The 24,496-nt window shown below is 42.4% G+C and overlaps 2 protein-coding genes across 8 annotated transcripts in view; one reads left to right on the top strand and one right to left on the bottom strand.

The window, feature by feature from the left end:
• The first annotated feature begins 1,216 nt into the window (after positions 1 to 1,216).
• On the top strand, positions 1,217 to 24,496 carry HABP2 (hyaluronan binding protein 2). Of its 7 annotated transcripts, XR_008438168.1 has the most exons (15): positions 1,217 to 1,342; positions 9,722 to 9,758; positions 14,705 to 14,833; positions 15,605 to 15,712; positions 16,133 to 16,249; positions 16,554 to 16,673; positions 17,328 to 17,499; positions 17,938 to 18,026; positions 18,135 to 18,366; positions 19,262 to 19,407; positions 19,737 to 19,871; positions 21,374 to 21,519; positions 22,379 to 22,579; positions 22,849 to 22,928; positions 23,563 to 23,733. XR_008438168.1 is itself a non-coding variant. In XM_053984044.1 (14 exons), the coding sequence occupies exons 1-13, from the start codon at positions 1,271 to 1,273 to the stop codon at positions 22,553 to 22,555; spliced, it is 1,680 nt and encodes a 559-aa protein (XP_053840019.1). In that variant the 5' UTR covers positions 1,217 to 1,270; the 3' UTR covers positions 22,556 to 22,579; positions 24,152 to 24,496. The 7 variants fall into 7 exon arrangements, 6 of the variants coding, with proteins under 6 accessions (XP_053840019.1, XP_053840023.1, XP_053840021.1 ...); XM_053984044.1 differs by lacking the exons at positions 22,849 to 22,928; positions 23,563 to 23,733 and adding an exon at positions 24,152 to 24,496; XM_053984048.1 differs by lacking the exons at positions 22,849 to 22,928; positions 23,563 to 23,733 and adding an exon at positions 24,042 to 24,127.
• NRAP (nebulin related anchoring protein) overlaps positions 24,042 to 24,496 on the bottom strand; it is a 47,706-nt gene continuing 47,251 nt past the window's right edge. Inside the window, exon 42 of the mRNA XM_053984043.1 lies at positions 24,042 to 24,211. Within this exon, the coding sequence (XP_053840018.1) occupies positions 24,110 to 24,211 (102 nt within the window). The 3' untranslated portion in view covers positions 24,042 to 24,109. The remainder of the gene's footprint in view (positions 24,212 to 24,496) is intronic.

The following is a 24,496-nucleotide window of genomic DNA, read 5'->3' as shown; positions in this document are numbered from 1 at the left end:
TCAATGTTTGTCAATAGCAGTTTTGCATCCTTTAATTTATCCTTCATGGATATAAAGCAGGATGTTATTAGGATCTAGTCCATACCTTAATTCTGTTTGAGATTTGATGAATCAGGGCTCTATTAAAATTCAGTGCAAATCAGCTTACTCAAGGACACATTACATAAAGTCATGTGTTATCTAACTCCTTTTATCTTGCTGTCTTTCTAACTAGTTAAAGAATCTGGAATTTCATAATCTGGAATTTCATAAACTTGTATTTGTGGCTGGCCACCAACATACTGACTCAAACACATATTGCTGGTAGGCACCTGCTTAAGGTATGCACATGTGGCATAGTCAGGATACCAAAATTCTTTCTGCATTTTTGGTGTATGAAATCTCCTTTGGGAATGCTTATGTTCCAGAGTAAGGAGTCATCAGAAACAAGGTTCTCTGGCATCCAAATTTCAGTACCTGTCTTTTTCACCACAAAATCACATTCAGGATGGGAAATTTTGAAGCCCCTGTGATTTCACTGTTTTCTTCCTCATATTTCAACATGTGGACACTATTTCTATCACTTTCTTCCTTTCCAGGTTCTAAACTGTCTTGGAGAAAGAATGGTCACTTCATTTGTTTTTGTAACATGCAGCACAAACGGTATCTGATCAGTCAAATTTTGTCAGCATTTCTGCTACAGAGGGTTGTTTATTCTTGCAATAATTCTCTGATTTCCTGAGTTGCTCCTTTTGTTACAAATGCTTCAGCCTCAGGAGAATAAAGGTTACTCAAGAATTTAGATTTTTAATTTAAAAAAATAATAAATCCTGGTTCTCACATTAGTGGAAAAAAGCTTGAGAACATGAACTCTGATTCATGTCTGAAATTCAGAAAATAATCAAATAACACACTTTGATGCTTTTAAAAATCATATATTATGTAACAAGATCTCACTGTTTTTTCAGCTGAGAGAGAGGTAAGTATGATTCATACTTTTTTTCCAATTTAAAATAATAGTTGAAAGATAATTCTAATACATGGTAAATGCTTGTTTTTATTGTTAATTTATACTGTTCCCATCCTTGTTACTTACTGATTTGCAACATTTGCCACTGGTCAATGCAGTGATTATCTGGACAGGATGTATTTATTTGATCAATCTGTTGAACATTAAACAATATTTGAAGCACGGTTAATTATTTGCACTGAATTAGCTTGGCCTCAAAAGACTGTGGCTTGTCTTAAAAATCATAGGCAAGAAGAAAAAGCTAATTTCAAGATAAAAAGAATGATGGTTAACAGTGCTTTGATGCTTCAGGTTCTTCCAGTGGTTATTCTCCTAGGGACCACATGTTTGGGCGTGAGTATGTTTTTATTCTCCTTTTCTTTCTGTGTGCCAGCTCTGCTATATCTGCATTTCAGGCCACTGAGGTGACCAAGTTAATGCAACCTAAGAGGGAAGCCCCATGGGTTTTTTTTGAAGCAGACATCTACAGTGTCAAGGAATGGCTCTTCTGGGTACACTGAGTGGCCATACCATTCCTGGTGGTCTGTGGTGGGGAGTGTGGTCTCTTTCCTGGCCTTGGGCACTAAGAAATGCTCCAAAACCTTGGCTGCAGCATGGGCAAATCATCTTAAAATCATAGAATGTTTTGGGTTCTAAGAACCTTAAAGATCATCTTGTTCCAACCCCCTTGCCATGGACAGGGACAACTTCCACTAGACCAGGTTGCTCAGAGCTCCATCCAGCCTGGCCTTGGGTATTTCCATGGATGGGGCATCCACCATCTCCCTGAGCAACCTGTGCCACTGACTCACCTCCCTCACCGTAAAAACTTTCTTCCTTATTTCCAGTCTTCATTCTGAAGGGACTAAATGTCTGATTAAGCAGGTCAGGTAGGCCCTGCCTTGGCAGTTTTGCAAACTCTTCTGTAAAAGGCAGAATATGTTTTGAATGACTGAATTATCGTTGTCGCTAACGTGGGAGGAAGGTTAATGGCAAAATATTCACACAGCTAGGGGTGACCAGAGCTCTGCTCTGGCAGAGCTTGATATACTTTCTTACATCTATTCATCTCCTCTTTAAAGAAGACTGGAAGAATGACTTGTAATCAAAGGAAAGTTAAAAGTCGGTTTTAAAAAAATTTCTTTTGTTCTTTCAAGCAATCAAGTAGATTTTCTCTTGAAGGAATCTGAGGTTCTTTAAAGCATCTGCTTTCTTAGTGACTTTTCCTATGTGTGCAGGTTCACATTTACTGAAATGCATTGCAAAAATTCACATGTTGACGTGTTTAAATTGAATTCTTTGGGAAAAATATATAGTGAGGGTGTTTAATGGGGCATAGATTTTTTTAAGAAGTCTGGAATTTGAGATGAGTGATTTTCACAACTTAATAGAGTAATTAATAATTAGTGTATCACCAGGACCCATGCCACACTTGGTCCATGTAGCATGTATGCATGTAGCATCTTACTGAGAGGACCAGCTCTAGGGTACTTAAATGCCAGTTTTACAGACTTTATGGGAACCCCATCTAATACAAATAAGTTCATCATGAATTTGGCAGTGTTAATTCATGCTCAGTTAGGAAGATGTGGGGCCAGTCTTAAACAACATGAAGTTTTGTCCAGATTTTTTCTGAAGAGTCCTAAGTGTTAGATTGAGTCAATGCTTTGACATTCCTAAGTTGACTTTGCTTTAAAAATTGCTATGGAAAATGTAGAGTATATCTCCCCCTGCCCCTGAAAATTCATTAACATTGCTAAAATGCAAAAGCAATTCTGCTGTCACTGAAAAGCAGCACGACAGAATATTCAGCAGGCTAGTTTTTAATAAAACATGCTTTTTCTTCATAATTAATATAACAAGGTTTTCTGGCTTAGCACTTGGCATGGATCCCAGAAAAAAAAAAAAAAAAAGAGGGAATGAGTTGCCATGATGTGACCATTGCATGACAAACAAGTTATGAGAGGATATTTTTGTCTTAATGATTTGTCCTGAAGAAAAAGTTGCACTGAAATAGTTTGAATGAAAAGATAAGAGATGCTAAACTTTGCTGAAACCACAAAAAACACTCTTAATTCATATTTTCATCCTTTTCTAGAACTCTCTTTATTTTTAGAAGTTTTTGTTAGTAATAAGATAATTAACAAATATTATTGGTGAAATATAGCAGAAGTCAAGCATGGGTTTAAGCAGTAGTTCATGCTGAGTCAGTCACAATAGAACAAGAAAATACTTGGACATTCATGGATCTGGCAGGTTTGGAGCAGAATCCTAGGACAAAAATTTTCATTCAGTTCTTTCACACTACCTGAAAAGAAGCTGATTCCATCTGCATGAATCCAAACTATTTCCATAAAAAGCATAAAGCTGCATAGAGAGCACAGAATTTGGTCCTTTACTTTAGAATATGTGATGCAACTGCACCAACGATTGTCTTCAGACCTGACAGGTCTTCTTGGGTTGGGTTTTTTTACCCCTGCTTTTCATTGCACTTCAGCTCAGCAAGACACTGTAGTAGAAATGTGCCTGCCATCAAGGTATTGTATTGTTAAGTATTCCTTAATTAGTCAAAGAGAAAGCCAAAGAACTCTGCTGCAACTGAGCTGTGTATCCTCAGTTATCCAGACATGTATTGAAGCAACTTTTCTGGAATGCACTGAGAGCAAAATGACATGCTGAAATGTTATGCTGAGTTGGGCTAGAGAAATCTGGAACAGGACAATGAGAAGTAGGATCCCACAAAACTCCAGTGACAGCTCTTCCTGTACACCAGGCTGCAGCTCCCACTTAACAGCGTTCTAAAGTGATTCAGCACATGTTTGCAGGAAAAAAAAGTAATTTTTAAATCTACTGGTGTTTAGATCAGGCCTTTTCCTTGTATCAGATATCCCTGCAAACTCACCGTCCCTGGCAGCAGGGAGGAAGACTTGCAAGGGTCAGAGTAGCAGAGGTGGCTCTTCACTGAATATTTTGGAACTTCAAAAAATTGATGTCCACTTAGTTGTGATGGAAAGTGTTTTGAAATCACGAGCCTTGCTCAATCCAATAACCAAGTGCCCTTAGTAGTGGAAAGGGAAGGATAAAAGTATCACATTAAGATCAAACAATTGCAAAAAAGAAACCGTTATCATAAGGGCCTATCTCCCTCTTGGCCCACAGAACACAGGATACTGTTGCCAGCAGTGCAGGTCTTTCATTGCCTCAGGCACTTGGAGACCAACATTTTGGGGCGTTCCAAAGTCAAGTCTGTCTGACATCTTTTTCTAACCCCCAACGGATCCGTTCCTGTTGTAAACTCCCACTGCTGCTTCCCTCACCCTCACCGCAGGGCTGCACCGCGCACACAGGGCTTCACGCTGCGCTGTGTCGATCACCGTGAAGAGAAGCGAATGCTGCCAAGCCCTCCTGGATTTGTGGCCCATCAGGTGTAATGCCCTTCTGCAGTGCTCGCCTAAATTTGCCTGATGCGGCAGGAAAGCAACAAAGCCCTGGGAGCGCCCCCAGCTAATTTTGCACCGCGCTCTCAGAGAGGGAAGCGTTCCTCGCTGACCCCCGAAGGCAATCAGCTTATGCCCTGCAGCATGCAGGTTGATATCCCGTGTAACTAAAGGGACTTAATGACTTTGCATAAGCTTTAAGTCTAGCAGTATAACCTGCATTCCCAGTACTGGCTGCAGGAGTGTTTGATAGCACAGGCACTCGTGTTAGTGTGACTAGCTGGCTCCTGCAGCCCCCTGAAACACATTTTGTAGCTTCCCTGCGCCGTGGCATCCAAAGCTGACCCCATTTTTCACCTGGGAGCATGAGTGCACTTCAATCACCAGTGAGCTTTGAAAACATCCAGCTGCTACCAGGCTACGTCTTACAGAGCAAAGATTAATTTGGAAACTTTGATCTCTTGGAAAACAGGAGCAGGTAACTCCTGAGCAGAGGACCAAGCTGGTTTCAGCAGCACCTCTGAAGGATCTTGCTTTTTTTTTTTGATCCCTGTGGGTTTTGTATCAGGAGCTACCATGGGAAAGGTTCACCACTAAATAATCAGCAAAATAAAGATTTTAAGTGTGAACTTCTCTGGGTACTCTGGGACTGGTTGATAAGGAACACACCATTTACTCTGATGCACAAATTGCAGTTCAGTGTGGAGGCAGGAGATGCCTTGTTAGCAGAGAAGTGAAGAAGTGAAGAGGTTTTGGTGGAATCCTTTCAGAGAATAGTTTCCCAGGCTAAAAACACAACATGTGTTGCATGTGTACTCCAGATGATAATATACCCTGCTTTCATTATACTGCAACCATGGCCTTGGCTGAGAAATACAATGTCATTGCTGAAAAAGCCACTTTCCCTTGAAGTTCAAAGACTGTCACTACCCAAGATGGTTGCAGGCAAAAATCTGGCCGATTGTAAGAGCATCAGAACTGTCGATTCCCTCCTCCTTTGGCAAGCAGCCCAGACAAAGGTTCCTACTGAGAGCTGTCAGCAGGATCAAGGGGTTCACTACGAGAAGGCAGTAGCTGTGTCTGCCCTCGTGGCTCCTTCATGGCTTGTGTCACTTGTGGATGGAAGTTGATCAAATATCTATCTTCATCCTCCAGTTCAACCCCATCCCACCTCCTTCTTGGCTGCAAAGCTGTGACTGCACAGATGAACAAATGAAAGCATAATCTGTGTTTTTCTGCCACAGAGCCCACTTCGTGACAAGTTGCAGGAGAAATTGCAGGACTTAATGCAATTAAGTGAATAAGCCAATTCCTACCAATGCAGTTTAATACTGGAATTCCTGAAGTGCTTTGTTGCAGTGTCTGTGTATGTGTAGACCTAATTTTTGTCCCTTTTGCTAGTCTGCCATGCAAGCTTGAGTGATTGCACTGTTTTCTCTGGAAGTCTGTTTTACACACATGTAAATTCACAGCAAAACCCTGGGTTGTCACCTTTTTCCTCTCCTCCATATACTTTGGTGTTTTAGTGATTCATTTTTATTATAAGAAGTAGCAATGTACCCAAGACACAATAAATAGTTCAACTGGAGAATGGTCTTTGCAGCCGTAAATAAATTCCCTTGAATTTATGGCCAAATCTTTCTGGGTTTATTCAGAAAGAATTGCTAGAGATTAACTAGACATTTTTGTCTAAGAAAGAGCCATAGGATTCCATCCTGAGATAAAGAAAGCTCATGGTTCTGTCATTCCTGTTTGAAATCTATTACATTTCATTAGTCTCTCTTTCTTAAGGAGTTGAAATGGAAAAATTGCATGTATCATGTATGTGCAATGTAATTAGTACAAAATATATTTAGCAAAATTTTGGAGGTTCTTTGGAGGAATGACATTTTAGTGAAGTGCTAATCATTACAGTGACAAAATACAATAAAGGTCAGGTGAAATTAGGATATTTTGAATGCCACAGTTTTTTTTCTAGGAGACCTATAAATGTAGTTGGCTCCATAGTCAGCAGCGCACTGTACCCATGTAAAATGCTTTTTTTTTTGTTTTTACTGTTTGGGGGTTTTTGTTTGTTTGTTTGTTTGTTTTGTTTTGTTTTGTTTTTGGGGGGGTGGGGTTTTTTTTTGGTTTTTTTTTTGGTTTTTTTTTGGTTGGTTGGTTGGTTGGTTGGTTTTTTGCGGGGGTTGGTGGGGGTTTTTTGTGGGGTTTTTTTTTGTGGTTTTGGGTGGGTTTTTTTGTGGGTTTTTTGTTGGTTTTTTTTTTGTTGTTTTTTTGTTTTTTGTTTTTTTTTTTTTTTTTTTGGGGTAGGGTTTCTGTTTTTATGAGCCTGAAGTAGTAAAAATTTAAAATTGCTCTCTGCAAATTCTTCCAGCTCTGTCCCTCATCACTGCAGAGCTGCTATGAACAGAACCCAGTGATTTTGTTCCCTCTTGAGAGAGCACACAAAGTATCGGTGTCGAGCTGCAGCAAGGAGACCGTTTGGTGAAACCAGCCCACGGTCTAGTTTCTTCTCCTCCCGCCCCCCTTCCTTTTGTTAAAATCCTGCTCCTCCTTGGGCTCAGTGTTGCACCTCGTCGGAAGGACAAGATCCTCCTCTGCTGGCCACGAGCAATACGGCACTGCAGGCAGGAGGCCCTGCCTTCTCTGCCCCTGCCTGCCTCCCTCCTGCAGCCCCCTCCTGGACCCCCACCCTGTGCACCCTCCTGACAGCCTTCTTCTGTATCCATGTCTAACATCCTGCATCCCCCATCCTGCATCCCACATCCTCTCCTGGAGGGGATGAAGGGGAGAGCTCCAGCACACAGGAGGGAAGGGGTGAGCTCTTCCTCCTCCTCTGCTGCACACCACCATGGCAAGCTTCACGCCATGAGTCAAAAAGCTGAAATTTGGCCCTCTCCTGGCTAGCAGGGGTGAAAATGCTTCAAAACCAGTGTGGTCTGGTGAGTGGTCCAGGGGACCCCAGGACAGAGGAGAAAACTCTCCATGCTGAGAAGTCAGCTCTGCCTGAGGTTACGTCCCCTGTGGCTCTGCTGCTGCAGCTTGTGACAGGCACACGAGGAGGGAGAGCTGCAGCACAGAAGGAGATACAGGAGCCTTACAGTAAAGATTGTGTTTAACTCCTCGATTCCTTCTGCTGGGTGCTCCAGAAGCCTTTCTTCCCAGTAATATTTATACTATGGCAGCAGACAGAGGCTTTCATCCAAAAGCAGGAATCAAAATCTGGGACTCAGTCACCAGCCACCAAGCTGAAGGATGATACTGTAAACCTGCACAGTGTTGAGGGCACTGTTTTATTGCAAGAGGGAGTTTAGGGTACCTGCCTTTCTGTGGTCAGCCCGACCCATGTTTGGACAGAGCAGCAGGTGGATAACCTGGGAAATAAAGTAGTGTAGTACAATGCTGCATCTCTCATCTTTCCTATTTCCTTGGGGTATGAGCATTGTGAGACTGTCATCTCCACCCTACAGCTGGGGAAACTGAGGCATAGAACAGCCTGGTGCACCTCACTCAGCCTGGGCTGAAACCCTCTAGCATTCCCTGGGGTACCAAGGGCTGCCCCCAGTGCAGGGGCAAACTCACTCAGTCAAACTTCTCAGAGCCAAACCCCTTCCAACCCCATAAGGCAAACACCACAACAGGGCAGCACTAAGAGCTGGAGAGTGAGATTAAATGTTTCTTGCATCATCCTGCTCCTAGTGCTGCTTCCTTGTTCTTTGTTTCATCTGTTCCTCTAAAAGAGAGGAGTACACTTGCAGGGTTTGTTTTGGTCTGAGTTTATGGGTGAACACTACCACTAATTGTAAATGGAGCAATTAGACCTTTGCTTTATGTGGTCTCCATTGGGGTCTGGCAAAGGATCTGACAAATGCTGTACCTGCACTCAAGAAACATATACACCAAGGACAGAGCTTTTACAGCCTTCTCATTTACCATCATCTCTGCACTCATTCAGGAGAGGCAATTGTGTGAGGATGTGTGTCCTTCCAGCTGCAAAGGATTTAGTTCTGTACGTGTGTGGCTCACTCAAATGCACCTGGGAAGGGGCTCTCCTGAGTGGTTCAGGGGACATTGCTCTCATTAAAGTCAGTGGGGAAGGGGAAACTGGAGTTTCTGTTCTCCCTGGCTCAAACACAAGAGGGATGCAAAGGTGCCTGAAGCAAAAGCTCATTTATATATTCCAGACAATATTCACAAACATGAATTCTGAGCTTTTTATTTTGTCCTCTTTCTTATTCATTGCTTCTGATTCATTTGTTCTTAGTCTCAACCAGCATTACCTATGAATGTCTTTCTTCTCTATATAATGTGTGACTAAACAGGGCGCATATTTACAGTTAATTGTATCTGTAGCAATGCATAGGTGCGCATAATAATTGCATGTGTACGTATACTGTCTTTACTATGTGTGTTAAATTGTTTGGAAATACATTTTATTCCCTAAAATTATGTAAGGGATGAAGAATAGCAGCTTCAAATCTCCTTCATACCCACTGTTAGCATGTGTGTCCTCACTGCAGGTGGGTAATCCTGTCCTCAGCTGGGATTTAGAGCAAGAGGAAAAGCAAACGGAAATTGTCACGCTGGGGACGTGTCCTGGTGTAGAGTCAGTGCCTTTCCTTTCAGAAAAACCTCACTCACACTCTTCAAAGGCTAAGAGCTGTTTTCCTTCTTCTTCTGTTCCCTTTTGTTGCTTGCCCTTGATCATGAGCCAAACAGGAAAGGCTGGAGCCCCACACTGGAGGTGGGACACATGGCATTTCCTCCTGGAGAGTGCCAGAAATATTCTCCTACATCCAAAGACTGTTGACAGCCTTCCAGCTCAGGGGTCCAGGTCCCACTGGGTGCACCAAGTGTAAGGTCCTGGGCTCTGCTGCACTGCCCAACATCCGCTCTGCCATGCCTGGGCACCTCCCAGCCTCTGCTTTGGCAGCGAGCTGGAGCACGGCCTCTGTCAGCATCTCAGAGAAGCTGGACAAATAGCCGGTGTGCCATCACCTCATAAGCAAAGAGACAGCTCATTCAGGTCAGGTTTGCCCCAAATCAGACCAGCCCAGCAGTTTAGGCTGTATGCTTGGAAAAGCCAGACCTCTCCCATGGGTTGTTGACATTTTGTTACCCTTTTCAAAGAGCTCTTAAAATCTAGGTCAGTTAGCTCCAAAGTGGGGGTGGGAGGAACAGCCTTATCTGGATGTCCAGCACTAGAGGCAAACAGAATCTTTGTACTGTAAGCAAAGCTCTGTGCTGCCTTTTGCTTTATCCAGAAAATGACGCTGACCTTTATTATCTCATGCAGGCTTCTCATTTTTCCTTCTGGGCCAATGTGATGGAAGGTAAGTGGTTTCAGTTTCTTCATTTCAACTTCTGCCTGCCACAAAACCGAGAGGCTGGCAACCTGGTTCATCAAGACCCTTCACTAGTGCCCAGTGCTGAATTATATTAACTTCATAGAGAGCCTTGCTGTGCTTAAAATATGGTCTATGATCAAGTAGAAAGTCTGTTTGACTTTGGACAAGTAATATGGTGAGTGCTTTCAGACCCCCACATGTGCTGTGTCAATGCAGGAGACAATGCTGCATCATGTCCCAGCCAGGAGCGTGTCAGACACACTGGAGACAAAAACAGAGGTACAGCAGCAGTACCAACGTGCAGCTGATCACAGGGTTCCCCTGGATCACACCTGGAACTCTCAATTCTGTCCCAAACCAGGACTTTTCTGCCATTCTCTGTCTTCTTCTTCTTTGGGGACTTTTGGGTGATACAGTGAGCCATGGTCTGGAGGAGAGGTCATGGTGCAAACCTCACAGAAGGATAAACAAAGAGCCTAGTTGGGGATCAAAACTGGAGGTCCAATAAATTAAGTCTGACTTTCCCATGCAGTATGCAACTAACTGTGGAACTTATCCCTGCAAGGCTTAGTACCAAGTGCTAGAAGATTCAGAAACAAGCCCATGCAAGTAAAAATCGTTAAAGGCTGTGTCGCATTAAGATGTTGATAAGGGAAAAGCTGTGATGAATATTGTGTGAGGATGTGTAGGATGTGTGAGGATTTGTATACCCTTTCACAGCCTACGTGGTCCATGTAGAAGATTATGGTTTTATTGATAAGTTTAGTATTTTTGCAGGTAAGCCCTGCCCTTTCTTTTCTTGATTTCAGTGGCTGTTAGACCTGAGTTTATAATGCAATCTAATTAAATATTATAATAATTTTGCTCCTTTTCCTTCAAAATAATAAGGTGGATTTTAGTATGCACTCATTATTCATCTGCATTCCTGTTCATTCCAGTGGTATTTGGGCTTTCAGGTCAGACCAGAAATCTTGTCACTCATATAGCAGTGCCCAAATCAGTGTTGCTGTTCTAACAACCTGTGTGTAGAAAACAAATTTCCAAATCATTTTTATGTCTGAGCTCAGTATTTGGGTTCTGCAAATATTTGGCCACAGTCATGCACTTGATTCAGGGTTTACACAGACTTGTGCAAACTGGTTGATTTGCTTTTTGAAGGTAGCTTATCCCTTTAACAATTTCTTAACTCATTCCCTGCCTTATGGTGTATGGTCCTACATCAGTCCCCCCACGGTTCCTACGATCTCCTACTCCCCATCCCCCTTAATGCCTCCACTCCTTCAGCCATCACGATTCCCCTTCACCCCACATCCATCCCTCTGAGGAAAAAAGTGCTGCAAAACTGCTTTTAAGTAACAGCCACAAAACTATTTGAAAGGCTTTCTGGCTTTGTTGTTAGCTGGTCTCCCTTCTTTCTGAAGCTGCAGCTACTCCCAGCCACAGCCCGCTAGGAAGGGAGGAAATACTGTGAGGTCTCATCTCTGCAGAAGTAAATGTGGAATATCTCATTATTTAAAATACACTCAGGATTTCAGCCTCATAAAAATAAGACTGCAATAATCTCAGAGCTGAGGACAAAAAGTATTTAGGGGGGTGGTAGAAAAACTCATCCTGCTTAAATTAGGCCAGATTTCAGTCAGTCTCCAGAGGTTCAGAGAGCTTGAATAAATGCTGGGTACTTTCTGGCACTCTTGATGTGTGTTGGCAATAGGCTTTAACTCTGCACATCACTCATCTTGACAACTGCAGTCCAACAAAGTTACCTCGCAATTCAGGTCACCCGATGGCATCCTAATGCATCACTTTCCCACTTGGAACATTAGTCATCACTTGATCCAGGGAAGGTTTTGAAAACAGTGTGACTGTCGGCATTGGGGTATCTGTTCCCTCCGTAACAGAGAGCCCGTGTCAGCTAATGAACAAGGGGATATTGATCAGAAATCCATTGCTTGATTGACAGCTCTTGGCAATGTGAAAAACTGCAGATGAAAGCTTGCACAGTTTAAAAGATCACCCAGACCTCAAAGCTGATTTGAAGCTTTAAAAGTCAATCTCTGTCTATCAATTATGGGGGGATTTTTTGTACTACACAGAGGAAAGTTATTCTTTGAAAATTTGCATGCAGGATGTCTAATTTAATTTCATGTAATAGTCACATTTCAGTGACAAATGTCAGATCACTGCTTTTTTAAGCATGTTAAGGTTTTCCAGCACTTACAAAGAATGAACACTCTGATTTAGTAATATGTTTAAATCAACCAGTGTATCAGACTTTGTGCTTTAATTATGTGCTCAGATAAAAAAAAGTGTTGCTTTTGCTTTACTAAACCTATGGCTTGTTATGAATAATTTAAAAAAATGGAATGGGAGCACTTCTTAAATAAGAGATGTGGAAGCCAAATAGTTATTTAGTGTCAGAACAGTGATAAATAAGAAGACATCTCTTAGTTTGATATTATATGCCCCAGTGCGGGTTTTCTGGTCTTTGTTTTTCACTGCTTCATGCAGCTGGAGATGACATGGAACAGCTGGGAGATGGGAAACATCACTCATGTGACCTGTAGGAGCTATGTCTGTTTCTCAGTTTCATGAAGAAGGATAGCAATGGGGAAAGCAGGGACACTGGTCATTTCTCAGATATGGTGCACTCTTACATCACCTTGGCTGGTCTCCCAGACAGTAACCTCAGCTTCCTGATTCCCATATCCACATGGGGGACAGGGTACCCAGTAGGGTTTGCTGATGTCTTCTGAGCCCTTTCCACATGCACCCTGAACTCTATGCCTTGGCCATTAAATTTATTGAGATGATAATTACCAGCCCTTGAGGGGGTTGCTCAGGGTTGCCTGCTTTACCTCAGCCCTGGCTACCTGAAGCTGCCTTCTTCAAGGGCTGCTGGGTGCCCAACTTGCCTCAGGTGTGCTATAGCCTCTCCCAAAACTGCCCCATCAGTGCACATGGGGGATTGTGCCCCCAAACCTCTCAGAGCCACCACAAGCACATCTTGCAAAACATGAATTACATCTTGGCCATCGTGTTTACAGAGGAGATGAACTTAAAAATCATTCCTAACATGTCAAGTAATTACATAAGTGTGCTTAATAAATGATTAATCTGTTGCTGAGAAATCATGCCAAACAAAAATCAAGTGACAGTAGTGTCACTTAACAACACGCACAGAGCAGTTGGCTTAAAAACCAGGGTAGATGATTCTACAATGGCTTAGCTATTTGTGCTCATTCAGGGCACTAATTTTTCCTCTGTTGATTCAGAAGAGTCCTCACCAGCCTCTGTAAAGCATGCTGGCATGTTTGCAGTCTGCCTTTCGCAGTTGTCACTCCCCTGTTCATCCTTCATAACTTTTAGCAGGTATATTTTTCCATAAAAAAGGATACCCGATCCTTCAGACAGCATCTGTGGAATAAAAGCCAGCATGCCCCTCTAAGATTCTGAAAATAAACAGGGGATACAAAACCAGACTACTTCAGACAGTTCCCTCAACCTCAAGTCATTTGCAAAATCTCCTCTCCAACAAAGTGAACTTGGAGGCTTCATTTCAGGCAAAACTTCCTTTTTGTTTTTCTTCCTTAACTACATCACATTAATTTTAATTTTTTTCAGTGTAGACAATGTCCTTATCTTTCAGAAAGATCCTTCTGTTCCTCAGCAAGGCGTACACTTCTGCAACACTTGCACATAGTCGAGACTCAGCTCCTGTGGAAATAATGAGCTGAGGAAAAGGAGTCTTGACTTGACATAGCAATAAATGAGGTGAAACTTTCCTCTATTTTTTTTTTTGTGAGAAACGAGAGTTGGCATGTAGGAAAAAAAAAAAAAAAGAAGAAAAAAAGATGGTTCTATTTTAATATGAAATATAAAACACCCATTGTACAAACGTGAAATTTCTTTCTTTTTTTCAGAAGCAAAGAAAGAATAAAGATAAAGGCTGCAAGTGAATGAATGAGGAGAGAAAACTAAGATAATGCAGTCGATAATCAGTTCAAGGCAGAGCATTATCCATGGGGCCATCGGTCCAGCCCTAGGGGAGAGCTTTTTAAAATGTCTCTGTACGTAGCTTAGCTTTGCTCATTACCATAGCTTGTCTTTGAAACACTGGAGTGGCTTCCACTGGCAAGAGCTGTACCTGTGCAAGGAGCCGCCAGTCCACTTTAATCAAACACCCCCCTGCATGGCTGGCAGAGCCACGCTCCCCGCGGGCTCCGGGGGTCCTCTGGCTCCTGCTGACCTCGTGCCAGAGATGGCCTCCTCAGCACGTGTCTGCAGTGCCAGGCCCTCACTGCTTGGAGGCTGTTTTGTGGCTGAGAAGTCACAAAGTTGTGCAGGTGCCTTGGGCCCTCTGTTCCCCCGATTGTTCTTGGGATGGGACTCTGTGTCCCCGCAAACAGCGGGGCCCCTGTGCTGGGGAGGGCCCTGCCTCATTCTGCAGCAGCAGTGGTGATGGTCAGCAAAGCAGCTGGACAAAGAAAATCCCTTCTTCTTATAGAAACCTGGATGTCTTTTTGTGCTGGTACCAGCCTCATCATCTGCCCTGGCTGTGGTACCACACAGGGGGCTCCTTATGCTTTTGCCTGGAGAGCCTGGCCTGCATCCCCTCTGGGGCATCCTGGCTGTCACCAGAGGAGCCAACTGGGCAGCCAGAGCCCCAGTGCCCTCCAGGAGCATCCTCGAGGGCAGAACTGGGTCCAGCTGTGCTCAGGGTGGCCATACTGAGCACTAGGTGAGCTCTGCCTATGCCAAGGAAGAGCAGAACAGCGTCTTTGGTCCTCAAGATGGTCACTAAACCCACTGACATCCCAAATGAGCTGAAAGGGAAAAGTACTGTCTGTCTCAGGAATAACTTCTTTCATAACTTGTCTCCTTCCAATTTTAATTCCTTTGTTCTTTCACTCTCTTCTCACCCGTCCCTGCAGATGAGACTGATGACTATGAGAACTATTACTACTCTACAGAACCGAAGCAGGACCCCAACCTCCAGCAGGAGCTCTCGGAGGAATTTAGCTGGATCGAGAGATCTTTAGGTGACATCTTTTACATGGAAGGTACCTGTCAGGAGTGGGCAGGAAGGCAAGGAAGGGGTAAAATCCCAGCCCTGTGCTTGAAGCATGAGTGTGGCAGTCCTGGCTGCCAGCCTGCTCTCGAAACGCCTGCATCAAAAGGATGAGTTAGGAGAATTGTTTGCAGTGTTCTTCTTTGTATTTCTCTTGTAAGGATTCTGTGTTTTATCTCCAGGTTTCACAGGATGGATTCTGATCATGCAGAACATTTCTGATTGCTACTACAAAAAAGCACAGGCTTATTTGTCTATAGACACTGTAAGATGTAATTGCTGTTTTCATGGGATATATGTTCTGTATTTATGCTAGTAACCAAATGTAGAGCAGGTTTCTTTTTTTTTTTTTTTTTTTCTTCTTTTATCAGTCGCAGGGGTTTTATTTCCTTTTCATTATTTGTTTTGCCAAACTTCGGGAGAACAGGAAAGGATCCTAGAGATTGCTCAGGGGACTCAAAAGGAGAGGCAGGCAACTTGCCTATCTCTGCTCAGAGGAAGGGACTTGCCCCATTACAACTCTGTAATAGGGCAAGGGGAGTAGAGGATCTCCAGACCCAAAGCTATGAGCCACTTCAGCTTGGAATAAACTCTGCAGCAACTTGTACCACTCCTGTGAGTGCTGAGTTGATGCACAAGCACAGCACTTGTTACACAGGATGCTGTGCCCAGGAAGACAGACTCCTGCAACCACAAAATGCAAGAAGAAAAAGCAGGTGATGAAGGTTGAGAGGCTGAAAGATCTTCATCCTTACCTCTGCAGACTCATGCTCCTCCAACCCCTGCAAGAATGGTGGTATGTGTGAAGCCAGAGGAAGTGACTTCAGCTGTCGCTGCCCCAAGCCATACAGTGGGACTACATGTGAAAAAGGTAAAGGCTCTTTTGCTAACCTACACTCCTTATTTTGGCAGTTAATGCTACTGTTGCAACTTTATAAACCTGCTGTTTGCTGAGCTGAGTGTTCTAACAGCCCAGAGCAGCCATGTCCATAGTTCTTAGGACCTCATCCAGGCCAAAGTCTGTCTAAAGAGCATCCAGTGAAATAAACTTCAGGACTGCAGAGAGTGCTCCTCTGTGCCCTGCAAGGTGGGCAGTCAGGAGTTGCTCATTGGTACCACAGATTTTTTGCCATAGATGCTATGAACAAGAAGTGAGATCCCAAGTCCACATCTGCCAAATGAAAGCTTCCTTGGACCGTCAAGGGAAGGCATCTTCCCATGATCCCTGCAAGGGCATAGCTCTTGTGCACGCACAAATGCTGATGATGTACCTTATGTGTGTTTTCCACAGTGGAGGACACGTGTCTGGAGAAGAACTGCCACTTTGGTGACTGCCTGATTATATTAACCCCACCTTATTTTAAGTGCAGCTGCAAGCCTCCCTACAAGAGACCCTCCTGTCAGCGCGGTGAGCATTCAGCTGGGCACAAACTGTGGTGGGGACAGCACCATGGCCAGTCTGCAGTGGGAAATCACCCACTGCAGAGGGTGATCCTGCCCTAGTAATGCTGCAGCTCCCATCCATGGGCCTGGCCAGTTTGATTTGCAGGGTGGTGGTTCAGTCACTGGCAAAACCCCCATTCTACAAGATTTCATGAGAACTCAGAGCCAACAGGCTGAGTGGGAGCTCTCCCCAGTTTCCATTGGGATGCAAGTGGCTGTGTAGTGTTCAGCACATTGACAAGGCTGTTCTGTGTTTTGCACATTGACAGCATCCAAACAGTGCAGCCCAAACCCTTGCAAAAATGGAGGCACCTGCAAACGGAACAGATACAGATCAAAATTCACCTGCGAGTGCCCTGAACCTTTCAGAGGGAGATTCTGCGAGATCGGTATGTCACAGCCCCTCAGGGGGAGGGCTGAACCTCCAGGGAGCCAGGGGCTGGCTTCCCCCTGCTGCCAGACTAGCTGATGTGATTCCTGATGCATCCTGTGGTGATCTCCTGTCACTGCTCCAAGAGCCTGACTACACTGGGGCACCAGGGACCTTGGAGAGAGGGTCAGAGGAAGAGGCTGACTTCTGCAGCTACTGCTGGCAAAGGGACTTGAAACAGTTCCCATCATGGTGTTTTCTAAGTGTGCTTTGGCAAGGTCCCACTGGTATATAATAAGTGAGGTCCAGAGGTCCTCAGAGGCTGCACATCACAGAGGGAAGAAATGTTGGGATTTCCTTAAACATTCAAAATCTGATGTAGTGAAGATGCCTGCCCAGTTGCCTGTGACTCTTCAGGCTGAGGGGACTGCTTCTGATGGGTAACATTTGAAGTCAATCAAGCTAGATGTTGGGACTTTATTCTAATTTCTGGCCTCTGTACAATAAGGAACAAAATTACTTGTCCCAGTAGGTACTTCTGATCCTCCATAAAATGAATGTAGGGAGGGAAGGAAGGGAAGGAAGAGGAAGGGAAGGAAGGGAAGGAAGAGGAACCACTTTGAGCAAGGAACAACACAAAAGTCATTTTCATATAAGCATTGTCTTTCTACAGAACCAAATGATTGTTATGAAGAGGACTCCTCTACATATAGAGGTAGAGTGAACCAAGCAGAAAATGGCAGGACCTGCCTGCACTGGAATTCCCACCATCTCTTGGACCATCCTTTTAATGCTTTTATGGAGGATGCTGACTCATATGGCATTGGTGAACACAACTTCTGCAGGTAATATTTTGAAGAAGCAGCTGTAGAGGTCTGTATCAAAGAAATCCTTGAGGACAAACTGCTCACGAATTTAAGAAACTGATGGTGTTAAGATCTCACATCTTTTTAGACACTGCCTGCCCATAAAACACCAGAATGTTAGAGATGCCTTCTCTAACCATGCTGATATGAGGCTTCCAGAAGCTGCCCTCTTTGTTTTGGACCAGTCCCACATTTTTCTTATGGCTAAGATAGGGAATAGGCATGGGAATAGTAATATGGCAGTATGCCTCACTCAGGCATCTTCTTTGTCAATCTTATGAAATATTATCTTTGTTCACCTCCCATATGGGAACATGAAGCTTCCCCCTAAGAATCTTCAGCTCCTTCACTAATTTCACTAATTTCATGGAGATTTCCCCATTCCCACTGGCTGATTCTCTCAACTGTTCCCTTCAGGAATCCTGATGAGGATGAAAAACCCTGGTGCTACATCAGGAAAAATAATGAAGTGGATTGGGAATACTGTGATGTTTCACCCTGCTCAGGTAAAGAATTAGAAGCAAGTGATTTGGCAGCATGTAGGTGGTCTAGAGCAGCAGGTGACTCCGTGATATTAACACTGCATTGTACATCTGCTGTCTCGTCCAATGCAGCTGAAGAGACCCCAACAGAACCCCCTACAGACCCCCCTGAAATATTCCAAACATGTGGACAACCAGAAGTTCGTCGGACACTCAAGAAGATCTATGGTGGATCCAAGGCTACACCTGGAAAACATCCCTGGATGGCATCTCTGCAGAGACAGACTCCAGATGGGAATGAACATTTCTGTGGTGGAGTGCTAATTAAATCTTGCTGGGTTCTTACTGCCGCACACTGCCTTGAGTAGGTGCATGTCCTATCATTAGGGTAGATAAATGTATAAAAATCAAGATGGTTAGTGAAGGCAGCTTGGTATCCAAATTATTTGCAATCAAAATGATTGCTAGGAGTCAAATTGAAAGGGAAACATATGTGGATAGAAAAAGAAATGAACGCATTCAAAAAAGATTTATATACTTGAAAATGGGAAATAACTGAAATAACAAACTTAGGCTCCACTCAAACAAAATGAAGTTGTGTGAGAGGAAAAAAGGAGGAAAGTAGGAAGATTTTGCGATGTGTAAAAGAAGAACTCTATGTAAACCTCAGGAGATATTGGGATGCCATAAGCAATCCCAATATCACCTATCACATCACCTATTACATCAGAATTAAGTTCTTCAAAACAGTCAAAATATGCACTTAGTTTTATTTTTTTTTTCTGTGTCAGCTAGCTTAGACTATTACATTCCCTTCAACATTTGTATTGAGTCAGTTGGAAACCATCACCCTAGGAAACAGGTAAATTACACACTGGAAATAATTTCAACACATATGATTTTAAATATGCTCAGACAATGGCAAGCAACTCTACTCCCATGGCTATATGAGCTGCCACTCATCATCACTGCCACCGTAATAGACTGTGCACACTGCTACTCTGCCCTAAAATGCAAACAAAATCATGTACATGCAGCTTTAAATCACTTTATTTCATGATTGCAATAAGTTAAGAGCACAAGCATTTTCCAATACCACTGCTTTCCTATCTAAGCCTTCCTATAATGATTTTAGGAAATCTCTGGCCAAGCTTTACAACAGGCAGAAATATCTTGACTTCTTGTTACTAAAAGTGCAGGTTTACACCACCACTGATATAAAATGTCTGTATATAAATTACTTTTTTTTTTTTCCCCAGAAAACTAACAACAAAGATCCAAGTAGTCCTTGGCAAGCAGAACCTCAAGAAGAAAGAGGATCATGAGCAAATATTTGATGCAGTGCAAATAATTTTACATGGGAAATACAGAGAGGAGAGGGGTGGTGCCCTATACAATGATATTGGTAAATCCTTTATTTGATACTCTCGTGGCTCACCTCCAACCTTTATTGTTTGAAGTGCTTCTCTCCCACTAAAGCCAATGCAAAATTCTCATTGAGTCTATGCTCTGGAAATAATCAGGCCAAATTGTGATCTTGACCCGTTTGAATCCTGGGATGTAAATGGTGATGGGCAGGCAGAAGTCACTACTCAGGAGGAGCCAAACAATAGGAACAGGTCCAGCATAGGGGGGCAAATGCTGGGTTTATGCAGCTTGGCATGGTAACAACTGCTAACAATAGTTAGCAGTTAGCTTACAAATACTTTTTCTTACTGTTTATCTCCTCTCCAGCACTACTTAAACTGCAGCCTGTTGATGGTTACTGTGCAGTGGAAACAAAGTATGTGAAAATAGCATGTCTCCCTGACTTCTTCCTTCCTGCTGGGACCTCCTGCTTTATTTCTGGATGGGGCGATACAGAGACAGGTACTTGTGGGCTAACTGGATTTTGGTGGGTACTCCAGTGGCAAGGTGGGCTGCTACTTTCAGTAGCAATTGCCAGACCCAAGTGAGGACCTAGACACTAGTGAAACCAAGACATGGAATTAAAAAATAAAGTTAGCTAAACCATGCCATGCAAATAACTCATTAGCAGAAATCTGCAACTGCTAAATCAACCAAACCTGTCGGAGTTCTGAAAAGATGCCTGGTGCATTTTTAAGCCTGCCATCCGTCTCTCCATGTCATGGTCTTATCTGAAGCCAGCTACAGAAGCAAGGCAGTATCAAGAGAGGCTACTGTATAGCTTGTGTGTTTCAAGACAGGACTAAGAAAGACAGGAATTTTCACATGGTTTTCCAGCCCATTGGGTCAGATAAAGCTTTTTGGATGCAGCATCTGAACCTTCAGATGAACTGAAAAATAAAAAAAAAACCATCCCAAGTTTTTCAAGTTCAACTAGCTCCATCCAAAACCCTTTCTTGCCTACAGTAAATCCTAAGGGGAGAAATTATTATGCTTAAAAAGAGATAATGGCAATTTTCTGAAAAATGCATTATCTCATGTTTTGATTGATGTGTTGCTGTAAAGCAGCAGAAGGGAAATGTGTCACTGAGGCTGCAGTAGGTGTCCTAGTGCTTTGTGACTGAAACAGCCTGATACAGTACATGGGACCGAATTCTCCCTTCATATAACTCCCACTAAAGTCCACAAGAGACAAGTGTGTTCATTTGATCAGAATGCACCAACAGAATTTAATGGACATTTTTTTAAAAGTTCCAAATAAAAAGTCTCCCTTAAAAAGGGTAAGGGGGATTTTATGAGTTTTTCCCCCCAACAAAGAATATCAAGTACCCTGTATGTGTTCAAACTAAATGGCTGCTTCTTTGAGCAGAGCTATTATTAGCATTTCAGGAAATCACTGCAGAAATGGAATATTTCCTGAAACTCAAGCAGAACCAAACTTATAAACCACCTTTAATTATCTACAGATGTAGTACTTTGAAACTAAGGCTATTGCCTTTAGATGTCAAGTTATGTCTTTAGATTCACTGTAATTAATCATTGCCCTTAAATATTGTATGATTTTCAGTTTTCATCTGTTTCATTAGCTTGCATGTTAAAGCATCTAATAGTAGCAGTCTTAGAAGTGCTGAGCAGCTCAAAGTCCCATGGGGACCTCTGGGAGCTGCAGACAACCAGCACCTTGGAAAAGCAGGATTACACAGAGAGAGCTGATTGGAACCAAATTCTGAATACCTGACTTATTTAGACAACAACTCTGTCCTGAGTGAAACTTCAGGCTCCACCTCATTGGAAACTTGTCATTTTAGCCAGATAGTTCTTTCCTTCCCAGGCTAGCACATGCATTCCCTCTTCTCTTCCCTCATCCCATCTTTTTGCCAAGCAAGCTTGTATTTTGAATAAAAGATAAATTACGACAGGAATGGGAAGAAAGTGACTTCATTGTTTTGGTGCACATCCCATAGGTGACCCATCCCATCAGCTGTTAGATGCCAATGTCAAGCTGATTTCGCAGAGGAAATGCAATGAACCCAAACTACATGATGACAAACTGGATGATAGCATGTTTTGTGCAGGAAACCTTCGGAAACCTGGAATCGATTCTTGTCAGGTCTGTTGCTTTTTCTGTTTTTGAACACTAATTTTTTGTGTAAAGAGTCAGACTGTGCAGAACTTTGGCAATGTGCTGCATATGTATCTGTTCTCACATCAGTGTATTTAAACAGCTTTTCTGCAGTACCTTTGAGCCATCCATCCTCAGAGCTAATATTGCCACTGTCACCTACAGGTGGATCTGTGGAATCAAGAGACTTCTGAGGCAGTTTGTCATAATAACCTGAAAACTTGCTCTTTTTTCCCCCAAATTTTGTTATGGCCTCTACCTCGATTCCAATTCTAATCTGATTTTCACTATCAGAGCTAAGGCTTGCAGGGAGTCAATATTGATGTTTCTTTACATTACAGCTAACACAAATGTAAAACAAGTTCATACTTATACCATTGAAAGGTAGGAAACAGTTTGAACAAGACTTCCTAATGTGCAAATTACCAATGTAAAGTATATTTTGCAATAGAAATCAGAAATGAAACAAAAAAAAAGAGCAAGCAACTCCGAATAAGGCTATTTTGAGATGTGTGAGACAGCTTGTTTTCATTAATGCCAGGGATCACATCTTTATCTTTCTGAGCTCAGGCTCTGAATTCCTGGTACTTTCATGCCTGGGAAATTTCAGATGTCAGATTTATGTCACAGACTGGAAAAAAATGAAAACTTACATCCAAAAACTCTGCTATCATTTGACCTGGTCACAGAACTGCAAGTCCACTTAGGGGCTAAGCAGCATCTGATGGTACATCTGTTAGGAAAAAAACATCACTACAGCTTCAAAGTCTTGTGATGAGAGAGAAGCAGTCTGATTTTGGTTACTATTTTGCTTCATGCTTTGAACATGTGTGCTTTCCTTCATCAGGGAGACTCTGGAGGCCCGCTGACTTGTGTACAAAATGGCTCCTACTATGTATATGGCCTTGTGAGCTGGGGTGAAGGATGTGGGTTAAGAAACAAGCCTGGAGTTTATACCCAGGTGACAAAATTTACCAGTTGGATTAACACTGCAATTCAGTCTTCATCAAGGTCACGTCATTAGGAGAGAGCTTTGGAATGACAAATGGTAAGATTGAGAGTTTTACTGTTTTTATTCATTCCCTAAATGCCTCATCTTTGATGAAAAAGATTACTGATATTTTCTCATGGCCTACATGGGACGTCCTTCAGCACCATCTTGAAAATAGCCTTAAGAGTGTTAGTGAGAATGTCAGTGAGAGTTTTTCTGTTGTGGACTTTGAAATAAGCCCACATTTTGTAGCTAAACAAATCAGAAAGTAAAGCTACTCCATTTCTTCCCCAAACAAATCAAAGGCCTTGATATCATGTTTCTAGATCTGATTTTCAAGCCGTGAAGATTCTCCCGTCTCAGCTGCTGCCAGACATTTCCTCTTCCCCTCATGCTTCTGTCTCAGGTGTATTTTTTCTGAACTCACCAAAGCTATTGGTGTGTGCTCTTAAAGTCAGTACCATTTTTCACACACATAAGAATCACCATGTGACTGAGTTTGCAAGATTGCAACCTTTGGAATTTCCTGAGGAGGGAGAATCAGGCAGGACAATTATTTTCAAAAGCACTTTTGTGGGTAAATAAGTACAAATGTCATTAGTGATGCATTTCAGATTGAAAAACCAAACAAACTTTCAGTACTAGAATTATCCACTTTATTCCTGACTAGAGAATAATTACATGTTATGCTCCAGATCTACGATGGTTTATACGTACTTAACCAGTGAGAGCTAGTAGTACTAAATGCTGTTTAAAAAATCTGTCTAAAGCCATTGGATAATCTGAGAGTTCTCATAAGATGTACCTGTCGAATTGTGTAATCATTCTGCCCGATGATTCTGCACAGAAATTTGAAAAACAAGGGATTGGTATTAAATCAGGATATAAAGAATAGACTTGTTTGTGAAGAGTCAATTTCTTAAAACAGTAATGTCACTCTCACTTGAATTCCAGAGTTTACAACCTTCTCTAAGCAGCTACCTAATCTGTCAATAGCTACCCCTACTGTAAAGTGTAATTCTGATTTTTTACTTTGGAAGGTTTGAAAAAAACTGAAGAACTGATTGTGACCTGAATTCATCCTGATAGTCTAGAACAGATTCCCTGATGTCTGCTAAAAGACCTGCCTTTGGCAAGTCAGTGATAACTTTTCTCCCACTAGCCTTTGACTTGTTCATGTCTTAAACCACCTGAATCTTGCTTTTGTACTCTCTTAGGTCAATGGTGCCAATATTCCAGGAACACAAAAATATCCAAAGTTTACATACATGGAATTAGAGTCACCTGATTTATTCATTACAAATTATTTCATATTCTACCATCAGTGGTACAAAGCTGAGCCTGCCAGTCATCTAGTACTAATTTCATTTACAGCTTTAAATAAATAGCAGAATCTGTAATACATTCAGTGATAAATCACAAAGTATCCACACAAAAATAAAATTATCAGTTATAAATTGCAATGTTTTGGTTGCCTCTTAAAACAAAAATTCTTAAATGCATCTATTGTGTTTCCCAGAAAACTGGAAAAGCTACAGGATTTACAGGACAAGATGAAGATCTATTTATGTTATGTCATGCTTCTGTTTACTTCTGATAAAGCTGCATTTGCCTTCTCTTGAACTGAAGAATTTCTGAAGCATCAGGATTGACTCCAGCTTGCTGAGATCCTTCTGTCTCCAACTGGTCCTGTAAAATCACAACCCAAAAAACTGTGAAACCTGCCAGTAGATAGGGGAGGGTTTTAACTATTATTCTATAACAATATTTTCATAGTCAAAATTACACAACTGGCAAAAAAATGAGGAAAATCTAAATCACTGTTCTGCACAGAGTGAATTTCTGCTGTGGAGAAGTGCAAAAAATGGACCTGTTCATGTAAGTTAGATACCTCACATACCAAAGGACTAAATGTGCTCAAGTCCTAGTTTCTATTTTGAAATAAAAAGCAAATCAGCAAAGACCTGAGTTCCA

Source organism: Vidua macroura, chromosome 8 (assembly GCF_024509145.1).
Source record: "Vidua macroura isolate BioBank_ID:100142 chromosome 8, ASM2450914v1, whole genome shotgun sequence".
In the NCBI taxonomy this organism is placed as follows: domain Eukaryota; kingdom Metazoa; phylum Chordata; class Aves; order Passeriformes; family Viduidae; genus Vidua; species Vidua macroura.
Note: the sequence above shows the minus strand (reverse complement) of the source record. Positions and strands in the feature narration are given on the sequence as shown.